The sequence below is a fragment of the Sus scrofa genome, chromosome 17 (assembly GCF_000003025.6).
Source record: "Sus scrofa isolate TJ Tabasco breed Duroc chromosome 17, Sscrofa11.1, whole genome shotgun sequence".
NCBI classification, from domain to species: Eukaryota; Metazoa; Chordata; class Mammalia; order Artiodactyla; family Suidae; genus Sus; species Sus scrofa.
Genome location: NC_010459.5, coordinates 36,284,836 through 36,301,455, shown reverse-complemented (window position 1 = coordinate 36,301,455; position 16,620 = coordinate 36,284,836). Strand labels below are relative to the sequence as shown.

General features: G+C 51.3%; 1 protein-coding gene across 9 annotated transcripts in view; it reads left to right on the top strand.

The window, feature by feature from the left end:
- The window catches only part of COMMD7 (COMM domain containing 7), a 69,237-nt gene that overhangs the window by 24,024 nt on the left and 28,593 nt on the right, over nucleotides 1-16,620 (top strand). For 3 of the 9 annotated variants that reach the window (XM_021077440.1, XM_021077434.1, XM_021077444.1), the window contains one exon: nucleotides 6-675. The exons of 2 other annotated variants lie outside the window; for them this stretch is intronic. In XM_021077440.1, coding sequence (XP_020933099.1) covers nucleotides 6-82 — 77 coding nt within the window. In that variant the 3' untranslated portion in view covers nucleotides 83-675. Of the gene's footprint in view, nucleotides 1-5; nucleotides 683-9,551; nucleotides 9,877-16,620 lie in introns of those variants that run through there. 4 more of the 9 variants (XM_021077445.1, XM_021077439.1, XM_021077433.1 and 1 more) reach the window with 3 other exon arrangements.

The following is a 16,620-nucleotide window of genomic DNA, read 5'->3' as shown; positions in this document are numbered from 1 at the left end:
CCCAGAATTAACCTTGCCTCAGTTCTACAGCTTCCTGCACGAGATGGAGCGAGTCAGAACCAGCATGGAGTGTTTCAGCTGATTTCTGCCCCCCTGCATCTCCGCCCCCCTCCCCACCCCACCCCCCGCCCTGGCGTCGGCTCCTTCAGGCCCACTTGCTTCTTGGGAGCCCAGGTGCAAAGGTTTCTGAAAAACAACAGGATTAAGTACTTACGGATGACCCTGAAGTGTCTTTGTTGAGGGAGCCTCCACCACCCAGGTCACTGTTGAGATATTCAGAGAGGCCATTGCATCTCAGATTCGGGGCAGAAAATAAGTTCCTCCCGTTCAAGGTTCTAGAGTAAACAAGCAGGTCTGTGGCTGGAGGTGGGCACTGATGACCCTCCCCACCAAAGCGCAGCGGCTTGGTTATGGCTGAGGAAGGGGAGGACTCCACAAGCGACATACCGCGGAGCCCCATGGAGTCCGGACACACGTGGTGCTGGTTCACTGCTAGGCATCTTTCATGGACACTGCTTGGTCTGCCCTGAAAAGAACTGAGGCTGACTGCCCTCATTTTAGGTTTTGCCATGTTCTATGTAATGACGGGGGCCTTTTGAGCTATTTCAGCTCGTATGGGCTCAAGCTGACCTCCTCTCTTGGCTCGATGAGGAATAAAAAAGGTTCTGAAGAACAGGTCTGCATCCAGTTGTCTCTGTGCATGGATTAAAGATTCACCTGCCTTGCAGAGAGCCAGTGCTCTTATCTTCAAAAATTCTCTTCCTGGTTTGGGTGATGTCCCCGAGTCTTTCGTGAAATTCGCCGTGGTCCAACGTTGGAATTTGTAAGAGCAGTTCAGGGGAGATTCAAGTTAAAAACGTCATAAAAAGCAGAGCGTATGAATGCTTTGTGTTGAGATGGCTTTCTTCCCAACCTTAGAAATAGGATAATACCTGCCCAAGATGCAGAAAATACAGTGCTCGGTACTCCCTTCTCCCCACCCATGCCCCACTTCCCTAGTTCTCCCCACCCCGAGGAGGCAGCCCCTGTTATTAGTTTATTCCGTGTTGTGCATTTGCAAATGTATAGGCAGAGTTTGACTCTTCTTCCCACACAAATAGCAGCACTGTACACACTGCAGTCTGCACCTTGCTTTTTCCCACTTAACTTGGGAATCCTTCCACATCAGAACAGAGAGCACAGCGTCATTCTCTGTAACCAGTGCGCCGGTTTCTTCAAATGGATGGTTTATTTAATTGCTTTCCTGCTCATGGGGTTTAGGTTATTTCCATTCTTCTGTGAACGAGGCTGCATCTGAATTTCTTGCATGTGTATATCATTTTGCATGTACACATTATTCTTAATATATCTTGGAGGTCTTTCCATGTTGGTATGTAAAGAAGCTGCAGCATGTTCTGTTATATGGATAGGTTATAACCAGCATTTGCAGTTTTTTCTGGCCATACCCGAGGCATCTGGAAGTTCCCTGGGCCAGGGATCGAACCCAAGCCACTGCAGTGACAATGCCGGATCCTTTACCTGCTGCACCACAAGAGAACTGGTGCAGTTTTGATAAATAGTGCCAGTATTAGTGTTCTCCAGAGAACAGAACCAACTGTGCATGTGTGTGTGTAAGTGCTTGTGTGTATGAGAGAAGGTGGGAGGAGAAGACTGATTTATTTTAAAGGGTTGGCTCACAGGATTGTGGAGGCTTGGTAAATCCAAAATCCGTAAGGTAGGCTGGCTGGCTGGAGACTCGAGGAAGAGTTGCAGATCCGGTCCAAAGGCAGTCTGCAGGCAGAGTTCCTTCTTGCTGGGAGGAGGCAGGGGAGTCAGTCTTTGGTCTATTAAGTCCTTCAACTGATTGGATGAGGCTCACCCCCATCATGGAGGGGAATCTGCTTTGCTCTGACTTAAAGTCCACTGATTTATAGGGACGTCATTCCATACAGTACAAAATTAAGTCCACTGATTTAAAGGTTAATTCCATCCAAAAAACTCCTTTACAGAAACACCCAGAATAACGTTTGACCAAATATCTGGGTACAGCAGCCTTGGCCACATTAGCACACAAAACAAACCATCACAGTGCCAAACTGACTTCTTCAGAGATTGTTCCAATTTATATAAGATCACTGTCCACAAGTCCTAAAGAAGAGCGCATCAGTGCTTTTGGACAAAATTTCCAAATGTGTCCATGAGGATTCATGTGCCTGAGACCATGGGAATCATATAGAAAGAATTTACAGGAGTTCCTGTTGTGGCGCAGTGGTTAACGAATCTGACTAGGAACCATGAGGTTGCGGGTTCGATCCCTGCCCTTGCTTAGTGGGTTATTGATCCGGTGTTGCCGTGAGCTGTGGTGTAGGTTGCAGACGCGGCTCGGATCCTGCGTTGCTGTGGCTCTGGCGTAGGCCGGTGGCTACAGCTCTGATTAGACCCCTAGCCTGGGAACTTCCATATGCTGCGGGAGCGGCCTAAGAAAAGGCAAAAAGACAAAAAAAAAAAAAAAAAAAAGAATTTACAGGGAGCTCCTGTTGTGGCATAGGTCACAGCTGCAGCTCAGATTCAGTCCTGGCCCAGGAACTTCCATATGCCACGGATACAGCCAAAAGAAAAAAAAAAAAGAATTCACAGAATGTCAGAACAGGAAGACAGGAAGGTACCTAAAATGCAATCTAGATAAATCCATTCGTGTTACAGATGGGGAAACTGAGACTAGAGACCAAAATTGGTCACTGACTGGCCAGTGGTCTGTGCTGCCCTGTGAAGCATGGAGTCCTGCTTGGTTCAGAAACAGGATCCCGAGAGACCCGACAGGGATTAGGCCAGCCAGCCAGCCAGTGCTGGCCCTGTCAGGTGCCCTGTGAGAGCTGTGCCCAGCACCCCTGGATGGATTCTGACCCAGGAGCTCCTTGCCCTGCCCAGTTCAGGCTCCCCCAGGGCCCCCTCACCACAGTGGCTTCCTGATGATCCCAGCCCAGCCTTCAGCCTCCCAGTGCCTACCACCTGGCCTGTTTCCTGTGTGGTCATTTTCCTGGGCAAGACTCCTGGCAGAGGACTGATGCAAATGCTCCCAGCTCTCCTAGGGTCTCGGGTAAGGTCCAAACTCCCCAGCACACCAGCCCCCCAGTCTGGCCCTGCCTGTGTCACCCTGGGTTCCATCTCCGCTGCCTCCTGGCAGCGTCCTGTCTGCCAGGAGGCCGGCTGCCTCTTCTTCCCTTGGGCCACAGTGCTTCCCCTCACTTGGACATGTAGTGTCCAGGCCCCGAGAAACACTGCTCAGGTCTCCTTCATACCTCAGCTATAGAGCCAGGGCTCCAGGCTCTGCAGTCAGACCTCTCCGCTTCCTCTCCTGGCCCCTCTGCTCTCCACCTGTGTGACCTCAGGCAAGCTCCTAACCTCTCAGAATCTTAGTGTCCCCATTTATTTTTATTTTTTGTCTTTTTAGGGCCACACCCACGGCCTGTGGAGGTTGTCAGGCTAAGGGTCTAATAGGAGCTATAGCCGCCGGCCTACACCACAGCTCACAGCAACACCACGTCTTTAACCCATTGAGCCAGGCCAGGGATCGAACCCGAAACCTCATGGTTCCTAGTCGGATTCGTTTCTGCTGTATCACTACGGGAACTCCAGTGTCCCCATTTATAATGAGGTGTAGTTCTCAGCTCACAAGGTTATTGGATGGATCACATAGCACAGTTGTCTGCTCAACTAACAATGAGCTCTTCATTATCAACTTATTGTAATTGTTTCCAGAATTTGCTTCCCCACTAGTGTGTGAGCTTCTGAATAAGAGCCACAGAGTTCCCATCGTGGCGCAGTGGATAAGAGCCTTGCTTTTCATCTTGGAAATCCAACCCCTGGCATCATCAGTCAGCTCCCTTCTCCCCACACCCCTCCCTAAGAGAGTCAGAGGCCCTGCTGTTTGTTGGGTGAAGACCCTCCAGGCAGGACAGCAGGACTGCTAGCACGCCCACGTGGCTTTAGAGTACGTCTGGGGAAATTGCTTTGATTATTGGTCACTTTCAACATGGATCACAAAAAAGTCTCTAGTGAGAAGTGGCCAGGCCCCGCCAGGCCCCCATCTTCCAGGAGCCCCCTTCCAGGAGCAGTTGAAGGCCACAAACGTTCTTGGAGCACCTCCTGTGGGCCAGAGCTCTGCTGGGCCCGTGGGGCAGGTCGTGAGCTGTGCACACTGACCCTTTCTTTTCAGTGACCTTATCTCTATGCCAGAGGAGATTATATGCGCACTTGCACTTGTTGTAGATCCCATTATGGGCTCCGGGAGCTACTCCAGTCCCTTGGTTGTATTGGAATTTTGTCACAAGTGTAATCTATTGAAACAGGGCCATTGATGAGGGCCACGGACCGCAGGGCAGGGATTCTGCCATAGCACCTGCAGATTTGAGCAGGTTCTTTCTCCCTGGTAGCACTTCATCTCTGTATCATTCCCCTTCTGGTTCCTGTTCTACTTAGAAATCTGTCCGTTCACCTAGTCTTAGGCTGCAGGTTATTCTCATTTTATATTTTATTTACTTTTGGAGTATAGTGTTCATTAAGATGGCAGTGGGCAGGCCAAGAGAAGACCAACCAGAAATACCTGTATTCTTTCCCTCGAGGAAAAAGGACTGTCCTGGTTGGGGCGGGGGAGATGCTTTCTGTTCAGTTCTGACACTGTTGTTTCTTTTAACTCTGGTGATTTTTTTTTTTTCTTTAAGATATGATGACAAGGGAAGTCCCCAAATAGTCCAAGTACTCAGCTGCTCCCAAGTGGGACCAGCTGCCTTATACACAGGCACGTGATAGGATGTAGAAACAGCCCACTCCAAAGGCAGATAACCCAGCAATACATTTTCCTGAGCACATTTTGTCTTTTCTGGACTTTTTTTTTTTTTTTTTTTTTTCACATTTGCCATGTTTCACAAAGATGTTTCAGAATTTCTGTGAAAAGTGTTACAGGGAATACCTGATGGCTAATATCTCATGGGGGGCAGCACTCTTCTTTGTTGTTTTGAGGGGTGTCAAGTTCATTAAGGCATGATTTGCATACAGTAAAATTCACCCCTTTTAAGTGTACGGTCCAGTGAGTTTTGAAAAATGTATGCAGTCCTGTAACCACCACCGCAATCAAGATTTAAAATATTTCCATCACCCCGAAAAGTTCCCTCATGCATCTTTATAGTCAGTCCTCTCCGCTCACCCCCAGTGCTGACCTGATTCCTGTCCCCACACTTTGCCTTTTCCGAGGACGTTGTAGAAATGAAATAATTCTGTATGTAGCCTTATGTGCCTAGCTTCTTCCACCTAGCATGGTGTTTTTCAGCTTCACCTATGTTATTGATGTGTTAGTAGTTTTTTCTTTTTTAGGCCTGGCTACATCCTAGTTTGTTTGTTTTTCTTTCTTGTCTTTTTTTAGGGCTGCACTCAAGGCATATGAAGGTTCCCAGGCTAGGAGTCGAATCGGAGGTGTAGCTGCTGGCCTACGCCACAGCCACAGTGACTCAGGATCTGAGCAGTGCCTGTGACCTACACCATAGCTCACAGCAACACTGGGTCCTTAAACCACTGAGCAAGGCCAGGGATCGAACCTGCTCATGGTTCGTTACTGCTGAGCAACGATGGGAACGCCTGTTTGGTTTTTACCAAGATAAAATCCACATTCCGTAAAGTTCCAATTAGAAGATTTTAACAAGTGTGCCCCCTGTCATGGCATAGCTATTAAGGATTCGGGCGTTGTCACTGGTGTGGCTTGGGTTTGATCCCTGGCCCTGGAACTTCTGCATGCCACAAGCATGGCCCAAAAAAAGGGAGGAAAGGTTTCAACAGAACCTATATAAATGAAGAAGTATTACAAAATCTGAAGTTCTCTTGTGGTGCAGCGGGTTAAGTATCTGGCATTGTCCCTGTAGCAGCGTGAGTTGCTGCTATGGCACAGGTGTCATCCCTGGCCTGGGAACTTCCACATGCCATGGGTCCAGCCAAAAAAAGGATTAAAAAAAGAAATATTACAAAATCAAGCCTCTACTGAAACATCTACATGAGTATTTTATTTCTCATCCAGTGTTAAAGAAGGTGGAATCTTAAAATAATCATCTCTTGATCCGAATGGGGCTCTTTTGAACTGTGGGTGATCGTTCAAATGAAATGAATGAATGAAATGAGTGAAAGTGCTAGTCCAAAATAAACTAAAATTGATATAGCAAGTAATTGAAAACGGTCTAGTATCGGGCAATAAGAGATTAATTATATATATTATGATATGTGTACTTAATGAGAGAACATGCAGCCATTAAAATGGATGTTGAAGCAGATAGTAAAATGATCATTGTTGGAGTTCCCTCTGTGGCCTAATGGGATTGGTGGCTTCTTGGCAACACTGGGACGCAGGTTTAATCCCAGCCCGGCACAGTGGGTTAAGCATCCAGCATTGCCACAGCTTCAGCTTAGGTTTTGACTGTGGCCTGGGTCTGATCCCTGGCCTGGGGACTCCATATGCCTCAAGCCGGCCAAAAATAGGAAAAAAAAAAGATCATTGTCATGATGTGTAGACAAAAAATCAGGTTATGAAATAGTAAATCAAGGTGAACCTGCTCTTGTAAAAAAATTTTGACGTAGACGTAAACTAGTGGATTTCCATGGTGGCTTAGCAGGTTAAGGATCTCTAACCCTTGTCCCATTGTCCCTATTGTGGCACGGATTCAACCCCTAGCACAGGAACTCCCACATGCCACGGACTTGGCCAAAAAAAAAAAAAAAAAAAAAAAAAAAAGAAAAGGGAGTTCCCATTATGGCTTAGCAGGTTAAGAACCTGAGTAATATTCATGAGGATTTGGGTTTGATCCCTGGCTTTGCTCTGTGGGTTAAGGATCCAGCATTGCTGAGAGCTGCGATGTAGGTCACAGGCACTGCTAGGATCTGGCGTTGCTGTGGCTGTGGCATAGGCTGGCAGCTGTAGCTCTAATTTGACCCCTAGCCTGGGAACTTCCATATGCTGCAGGATGGCCCTTAAAAAAAAGATGAAATAACGTAGTAAATGAATATAAAGGAAAACATCAGCAGTTATTGCCAAGCCATGGAGTTACTGTTTTTTAATTTTTTCTTTTGCTTATCTATAGTTTCTAAATTTCTCATTATAAGCATAAATTAGTGTGCTCTATTTATAGAGATAATGCGTGAAAAGTACAGTAAAAGTTTCAAACAGAACTACTAAAAAAGTAGAAACAGCTTCCTTCCCTACCCCCTAGATTGCTAAGAACATCTATTATTTTTGTTAAAAAATTTTTTTCTTTAAACCACAACAACTAAACTTCCGCCACACCAACCACCTGAATTAGTTCTAGATGCCTCGTCCCTCAGGAGGCCATGGTGATTCTTCAAGGCTGAGCTGAGCCCAGACCTGGGCTCTGTCCTCACTCCTCTGGCAGGTGTTCCCGCTTCTCTCCTGTGGCCCCTCTGGGACCAGGTCCTCACCACTGCTTTTCATTTCTGTTCCCCTCGGTCAGACCTTGAACCCTGACAGGAGATTCAGGAAAGCAGAGCTTTAGGGTCAGCTCACTACTTTCAGAGAGAGGAAAGAAAGCTAAAGAGGAAGGGAGGAGGGGTTGGCAGGAATCAGGGAGAAGGAAGGGAGGAAAGGAAGAGAGGGAGGGAGGAAGAGAGAAAGAGAGACACTTTAGTGCATTCCTTCCCAGAGCTTGCATTGCCTCCTTCAATGCTTCCTGCCAATGTGGTCAGAATGAGTTTGAGCTTTGGAGTCAGACTTAGGCTCTGATGTGCCTCTTAGCATCTGTGTACACGGTTGTGCTCACTCGGTAGAATATTTTGGCTTCTCGCTGTGCACCAGCTTCTGGGCTAAGCAGAGTGTGACCTTGAGGGAGGTCTCTGTGGGGCATCAAGCCCAGTGCCTGCTTCCGAGCCTGCAGCCCCACCCCTCCCACCTTCCTTTGGGTTGGTAGTCCTTAGCCGCTGTATTCAGAGAAAAGGGGAAACAGGGAGTTCCCTGGTGGCTCAGCAGGTTAAGGACCTGGTGTCGATACTGCTGTGGCTCAGGTTTGATCCCTAGTCCTGGAACTTCTGCCTGCTGTAAGTGTGGCCAAAGAAAAAGGGGAAACGAAACACATCCATTGGCAGTAGGTAGCTGTCGTCCCCACTGACATTTTCACCCCAGGACTAAATGAGTGGCTGGACTAGTGGTTCTTGAAGGATAGTCCCAGGAACCAGCAGCACAAGCCTCACCTGGGAACTTCCTAGAAATGCAAATTCTCGGGCCTTGCTCTAGACCTACTGGAGTTCCCATCATGGCACAGTGGTTAATGAGTCTGACTAGGAACCATGAGGTTGCAGGTTCTATCCCTGGCCTTGCTCAGTGGGTTAAGGATCCGGTGTTGCCATGAGCTGTGGTGTAGGTTGCAGACGTGGCTTGGATTGCACGTTGCTGTGGCTGTGGTGTAGGCCAGCGGCTACAGCTCCGATTGGACCCCTAGCCTGGGAACCTCCATATGCCATGGGAGTGGCCCTAGAAAAGGCAAGAAGACAAAAAAGAAAAAGATCCAGTGCTCTGCTTAGTAACTACCCTTAGAGGGTGTTGTGATGCATGCTGGCCTTTGAGAGCCACTGAGCTACACCCATCCTCTGCCTTTGAGAGACCCCCAGGTCTGTCTGTCTGCCCTTTTTTTTTTTTTTGGCCACGCCCATGACACTTGGAAGTTCCCTGACCAGGGATCAAACCCGCACCACAGCAGTGACCCAGGCTGCTGCAGTGACCACACCAGATCCTTAATCTGCTGCCCTGCAGGAGAACTTCCCTAACTGTGTCTATAATAAACACTGGGTACAGCTAGCCCTGGGGGCCCCTCCGAGATCCTACTTTTTTTTTTAAGGGCCTCAGATGCTGCAGCATATGGAAGTTCTCAGACTAGGGGTTGAATTGGAGCTGCAGCTGCAACCTACACCACAGCTCGTGGCAACACTGGATCCTTAACCCACTGAGTGAGGCCAGGGATTGAACTCAAGTCCTTATGAATACTAGTCAGGTTCATTACTGCTGAGCCACGACGGGAACTCCAAAGATCCATCTTCTAACAGAGACGCCTCTGGTTTGGGACTTGGAGCCCTGAGGGCAACCCCAAAGTTAGGGCCACTCCCTCAAAACACCCTGGCTTCCTTTCTGCAACATCCTCTGATCAGTCGGCCCTGAATTTAGTGAAGAGTTTCATCTCTTCTCTTGGACTGGGGGCTTCTCTGATTTGTTTGGCCCTCTGCTATAGGAAGCAGAGCAGGTGTCAGACTCTGTGGTGGGCTTGGGTGCAGAGGGCAGGGGAGACAGAGGCTTCCCTTCATACCCTGGGATGTTGAGCTCAGCCCGTGGTTCTGACATGCTCGCTCTGTTCCTGGCAGCCCCGCCTTCAAATATTCCACCCCTTTATCCCTTTGGGGACCCTTAGGCTTGTTGGATCTTTTCCATGGGTTTCTGGTTTGGAAGTGACAGTCCCTGTCTCTGTACAAGGGGTGGCGCTGAGGGGTGGGGGTGGGGACCCAATGAAGTAGGAGCCCTGCGTCTCACCCTCCAGGAACTTGAAGTCAAGAAACTCGAGCCACACACAAGAAATCGTAAATCCTCGTGGACAGACTGGGAGCTGTGGATGAGGAGGAGGACGCAGGGTCACAGCCTTCGGCGAGGAGAGGTGGCCAGGTGCTGCAGGCTGGCCCAGAATCAGGGAGTGGTCGCTTTGCCCTGACAGGCCCAAAGGGAGGCGGGCGGGTGTCTCAGAGCCACGCTTCTCCTTCACGTGGCCTGGTGTTGAGGGAGATGAAGAAGCTGCCTCTGGCCTCTTTGGAGAGCCCCGTTTACCTACTGTTGACTAAATAAAGGCTTAGAGAGGCTTATGGAATAAGGCTGCTTTCACATCAAAGGGCTCTTACAAAACAGCTTGGTGATGAGTTAAGTACAAATGAATCAGAAACAGATGGACTCAATTTCCTAGAAAATACCCCTGGGCTTCAACAAGAAGAGGGAAAGTGCTCAAGCCAAAGGCATCGTGGGTTTTTGCTGATCCTAAAATATGCTCAGTGATTTTGCCTGAAACAGAGCCGAGATGTTGGGACTGTCAGACTCCAAGTCATTAGAAAGTCCTGCTGGAATCCTGCCCGCGCATTGGCTGGTTCCCAGCAGCCCCTCTTCCTCAGTGGCCCAGGAGGAGACCCTGTGGGCCTGGGCCTCCTCTAGAGCCTGGACAGAAGAGCCGGTGTGACTGTCCTCCTGTCTGTCTTAGTGCCCGGCCTGTAACATGAAGGAGTTAATCTCCAAAGGCCTTTTCCGCACGGGAGTTCCATGAGTAAGAATAACAGTGATAATTGCCAACATTTACTGATTCCTTAAGGCCGGGCACTGCTATGTCAAGGGATTTATTTTCATTGGCTTGTTTTACTGCTTTTAGCAGCCCTGAGTTAGCACTAAAATTAGCTCCATTGTACAGATGAGGAAACTGAGGCCCAGAGAGTTAAATAGCTTGCCCAAAGGCCCACAGCTGGTGTGTGGTAGAGTCTGGATTTTAACCAAGCGATAGGGTATCTCTTGGTAATTTCTAGCCTATGATTTCCATTCATGCGGCAACCTTCTAATCCTTGGGTTGGTATTGAGCAGTCTCCTCTCTGACTGCCCTGCCCTTTAGGACGTGGCCAAAGTAACCTCAAAACACAAGCTGCCAGAGTTCCCATTGTGGCTCAGTGGGTTAAGGATCTAATGTTGTCTCTGCGAGGATGTGTGTTCGATCTACGGCCTTGCTCATTGGGTTAAGGATCCAACGTTTCTGCAAGCTTTAGTGTAGGTCTCAGGCACGGCTCGGATCCTGCGTGGCTGTGGCTGTGGCTGTGGTGTAGCTCGGCAGCTGCAGCTGTGATTTAACCCCTGGCCTAGGAACTTCCATATGCCGCAGGTGCAGCCATAAAAAGAAACAAAAAAACAAAACGCAATTTGCCCTTGCTTACCCTCTGCCCTCCCAGACCCTGACGTGCCGCTGTTAAATGCTGGGGACACACAGACGGCTCCTAGGGAGGTAGACAGCGACTCCAGGGCAGCATGACAGATACCCACTGGAGGAGGTGTGCACGACACACCCAGAGAGCCCAATGAGGTGAGGCCCCAGCAGGAGTGAGACACACAAGCCATGTGGGGTTGAGGGCACTGCCATGGGCAATAGCACTCCCTTTGCAGGGAAGCAGTTGAAAGTCTCATGGTACTTGTAGCAAAACTAGAGGTAGTTTAAGATGGAGGAGGCTCCTGGTGGGTGTTGGGGACCAGCAGGAGAGGCAGCCAGAAAGATAAGTCAGGAACCAGATTCTAGCAGGTGAGCCTTAGGAAGTGGTCCTTAAAGGGAGTCATGGACGGGCTTAGGCCAGAGGGTGACAGGGGCATCTGTCCTGCCTCGTGACCTGGCTCCTCACTGTCTCCCAACCCGAGCAGGAGGGAAGGCTTTAGGGGCAGGGGATGTGTCCAGCTCAGCCCACAGCCCAGTGCTCAGTGTTCACTGGAGATCCGCATCTGGGCAGTGGTTCTTAACCCCAGCCGAACTGTAGAAGCACCTGGGGATTGTTTGAAAAACCCCAGCCTGTGATCCAGAAGCTCTGCAGCAGAGGGCCCTGAGGCCAGGGCCCTCCAAAGCTGCTCCAGTAGCTGCAGCGAAGGCCAGGCCTGGAATCGCCGACAGCCCTCACTGTGTGTCAGAATTTCCCTGGGCTCTCGCCTTGCCCCAGCCCAGGCCTGCAAAATCAGCGTGGGGCGGAGTGGGCAGGGTCAGGGCTTCTGTGATTTCCACAGGTCCCCGGTGACTCTAGCGTTCGTATAATGTTGAGAATCCTGGAGCCTATTGCTTGGGTATACTTGCCTTGGGTTCATCTTCTTTTTTTTTTTTTTTTTCCTCTCTTTAGGGCTACATCCACGGCATATGGAAGTTCCCAGGCTAGGGGTTGAATTAGAGCTGTAGCCACCAGCCTACACCACAGCCGCAGCAACATGGGATCCGAGCCTTGTCTGTGACCTACCCCACAGCTCACAGCAACGCCAGATCCTTAACCCACTGACCGAGGCCAGGGATCAAACCCACATCCTCATGGGTTCGTTAACCACTGAGCCAGGGCAGGAACTCCTGCCTTGGCTTCTAAAGTAGGTCTGAGTCCTGGTGGGTCATTGCAGATTAGAGACTGGTCAGAAAGGTGACCCAGCTGAGGCTTGAAATCCTTCTCATGAAGCAATGAGGGTTTGATGACTGCCACTCTTGGGGGCACAGGGAATAGAAATAAGAGCAGTTTCATGGTGTCTTACAGAAGGCTGTCACACAGCACCCGTAGCTCCCTGCTGTCAGGGTGCCCACCTGGCTGGGTGGGGACTTGGGGCCCTGCACACGGGCTCCCAGCTCTCGGCTCCATCCTAACCCTCCAGTGCTCTTCTGAGCTTCTCTGTCATGAGCACCAGTTAGGAATGATGAACAGGGAAAGCGTGTTCTGATCATTTAATTGCTCAACTTAGTGGTGTGGTCAGAGGACAAAGGGACTTGAGTGCCAGCCTGAGGGGTTCTGACTGCACACAATGAGGAATCATGAACCCAATGAGGTATTCACGTTACGGATATTTACTGTGGGTCTGCTTTGTACCGAGCATTGTGCTAGGCCTTGAGGACATCAGGCTGATGAAACCAACCTCACAGGCTTACTCCCGAGGGAGACAGATAGTTGCTGGGGGCAGAAGTACATGATTAACCTGCGGTACAGGGTTGGGATGGGAACAGTTTTCATGCAAGGATCGAGAATGATTTGGGGGTTGTTCTCATGGTGGTCAGGGAAGGTCCCTCAGAGGTGACAAAGAACCTCGTCCTGCAGGAGGACAGGGAGCCTGGTGTGTAGTGACTAGAAGGCAGCAGGAGTGGCATGTGCAAAGGCCCTGAGGCACACTTGGTGTGTTTGAGAAACAAGGCGGCCGGAGTGGTTGCCCCAGAAGGAGAGCAGGAGGAAGTGGGGTGAGGGTGGAGGGTAAAGAATCCAGTTCCTCAGCCGCCTTTTATCTCCCGGTAAGAGTGCATCAGGGTTTAAGTGATGGGAAGTGAGAAGGACATAGGCTTCAAGTTTGAACTCACATGTGACCTGGGCAAGTCACCTCCCCGCTGTGGTCCCCAGTGTTCCTTTGTGGGAGGATGGGTCACATGACCTGTGTCCAGCTGTATCTAGTGAGGTGTCCTGGGAGCCTCCAGCTGCCCACACATAAACTGAAGATAAAGAAGTGCCCACCACTGGCGTGGCGGTGACATTGAAAACCCTTTGGAAGCTGTGTCAGCGATGTTCGTTGGTCATTGAGTGGAGTCATTGTCACTCTTTTTGACTCGGCTGTTGTCCCCGGGGCAGGTGACCTGTAAATACTGATTTACTGAAGCTGAGCTGGCCTTATTTCACAGTGGTCTCCTTCGTCTTTATCCCAGGAGCCAAGTGCAGAGCAGCCAGAGAGGCCCCAGGGGAGGGCTTGGCAGCGCTGCGGTTGCCAGCCGGCTGGGGACAGTGGCTGGGGCGAGGCCGGGCGCTGGGCGCTGGAAAGGTGTCATATTTTATGAATGATTTCCTGACAGGTAGAGAGGCTGACTCAGCTGGCAGCCTCCCGTGGGTTGGTGTGTGGGGCCTGCTTTTCCGGAGCCGAACACTAATCTCCCTGGGGCAGCTGGCTCCGGGAAGGAAGGGCCTCTCGCTGGGCGGGGAGGGCAACTGTGCATCTTTGGCGGTTTTTCTCCCCCAGAGCTTTTCTTAGCTTGTCGGGTCGGTGGGCTGTGGGCTGTGGGGGAGGCAGCAGGACTCCCCCGGTCTCCTCCTCCTCTCTCTTTTCCTTCTCCTCCCCGATCCCCCCCACCCCCGCACCCCCCTCCTCCTCAGAGGCCGCTGTCAGCAGCTTTCAGCTCCACTGCTGCCTCCCACCCGGGTCTGCACTGCCTTCAGCAGACATGCCTGGGAGGGGTGAAGGCTGCTCCCCAGAAGCCCTCTGCCCGGCAGGACCCTGCAGCCAGGAGGCTCTTGTGGGGTGGGGGGACCGAGTGAGGAGGGATTCTGCTCCCTCCATCCGGGCATCCCTCCCAGCTTTCTTTCTGGAGAATTCCATCACTCTCTGTCATCTCCCCCTGGGTCAGAGAAACCATTCCAGAGAGAAGCCCTGTGCTTGTGGCCAACGTGGGAGGATTTTCAAGCCTGTCCCCAAGCCTGGGCAGAAGATATGTGCTTCTGAGCTTGGGGGTATTTGCCATCACAGAGAGAGATGGGGAGCGAGCCTGTGAAGTGTCTGACCACCTACGAGGCATCAGAAGGCCTGCCTGCCAGGGCCCAGGAGGAGCTTTCCGTGAGAGACACCTTATGTTACTGAATTCTTACCAAGAATAAGCAGTTAAGGAGCAATTATTTCCCCCATTTTACAGAGAAGGAAATCAGCTCAGAGAAGGAAATGCATTTGCCCAAAGTCACACAGCAATTAAGTACGGGAGTGAGGGAGTTCTCCTTGTGGCTCAGTGGTACCAAACCTAACTAGTATCCATGAGGACTCGGGTTTGATCCCTGGCCTTGCTCAGTGGGTTAAGGATCTGGCGTTGCCGTGAACTGTGGTGTAGGTCACAGATGCAGCTCGGATCCTGTGTTCTTTGGCTGTGGTATAGGCCAGCAGCTGCAGCTCCGATTTGACCCCTAACCTGGGAACCTCCTTATGCTGTAAGCATGGCCCTAAAAAAAAAAAAAAAAGACAAAAAATGTAGGCTAAGTGAGGCTTCCAACCAGTCTGCCCAGCCCCAGCCCCATTCCTTACACTGCACCGCCGCCTGCATCTCAGAGATAAAGCCTGTGAAGAAGGTGGATTTGGAGGACAAGCCCCTCTTGTTGGTGCCAGAAGAGAAGTATGGGATGAGGGAGTCAGGGACTTGAGTCTAACCTGCTACGTGATGCTGGGTAAACGCTGCCATTTCTCTGCTCCTCTGTTACCCCGTCTGGACCAGGAAAGGTCTAAACTAGATGCTTGTGAGATCCCTGCTCTGTGCCAGCATTTTCCTTCTGAAACCACCTCTCTGAGGCTCCGAGTTTTGAAAGCAGGTGGACGTGGGCTGGCCTGAGAGTCCTGGCCAGCTCTGGCCACCGGAGCACCTGCCTGCGGGTCTTGCGCTCTCCCCGCGAGGCTCACTCAGCTCAGGGAAGGAGAGGTGCCACTGGCCCCTAACTCAGCATGGCCTGGCAAGGTCTAGTGACCTTGGCCTGCCCAGGCCTTGGAGAACCAGCTCAGGGGAGAGGATGCCCAGGGCTCTAACATACACCCTACTTCCTCCCTCTCTCTCTTACACATGCACACCCTGCTTACATTCCACACCCTGCTCTCTCACACACACACCCTGCTTCCTCTCTCTCTCACACATGCACGCCCTGCTTACACACACACACACACACACACACACTCTGCTTCCTCCTTCTCTGTCTCACACATACACACCCTGCTTACACACACTGCACACCGTGCTTTCTCTCTCTCTCACACACCCACACCCACACACACACATCCTGCTTCCTCCCTCTCTCTTTCACACATGCACACCCTGCTTACACAGACACTCACACACCCTGCTTCCTCCCTCTTTGTCTCACACATACGCACCCTGCTTACACACACTCCACACACTGCTCGCTCTCTGTCACACCCCTCCACCCCCCCCACACCCTGCTTCCTCCCTCTCAGGTGTTGATTAGATTGGGACTCCTGCAATTATCAACACTTGCCAATTTGCAGGCTACCAACTGCCAACGGTGGGGGCCAGAGCGGAGGAGGCAGCGTCTGGAAGGCCGAGGAAATCTGGTTGCTGAGCAGCATCTGGGTCATAGTCGCCTCTTCCCAGGCCTGTCCCGGGTCAAATCAGGCTGTGCCCCCCGCCCCCCTCCGTCTCTGTGCCACACCCTGGGAAAAGGCCCCTCCCAGCTAGCCCAGAGCAGGCCGAGTAGCAAGGGTGGCGGGTGATGCTGGAAATCAGATGGAACCAGTTGCCAAGTTTAAACACACTAACGCCCAGGAGCCCCGTCACTGTTACCTTGGAGAAACATCTCCAGAACCAGCATGTGTGAGCCTCCTCCTCCAGACCTACCCTCATGCCTGGGAGCCGGGGGACAAGGTGCTCACCTCTCCATGCCTCAGTTTCCCCACCTCTGAAATGGGAGCAATGTCTCTTCTGGGACTGTGGGCAAAGTACATGGAGCCGAGTGTGTGTTCTTGCCGCCCATCGTGAGCCAGTCAGTAGCAGCCTGCGCTGCTGGGTGGCGGTCATTGTGGCTGGTGTGACAGCTCACCACCCCCAGCCCCACATTGCACAGTGCTGGACGCTGCCCCTGATGGAGACGACTGTTGCCCTGGTCCCCTGACAGTGTTCTCACGGGGCCTCTGCCTGAGCACCTGAATCGTACTTGCTTCTTTACGCACCTCCTAGATGGTGCGGTCTGGGAATTCTGTACTCTGGTTTCTGATCTTCTGTGCAGTTGATAAACTTTCGGGTGCACAGGGAGGCCCAGAGCCACTTCCCCTGACATGTCCCCAGCTTTGCGCCTCCGAGGTGCTTGGTATGTGGTTGCTGGATCCCTGCTCACAGGGTG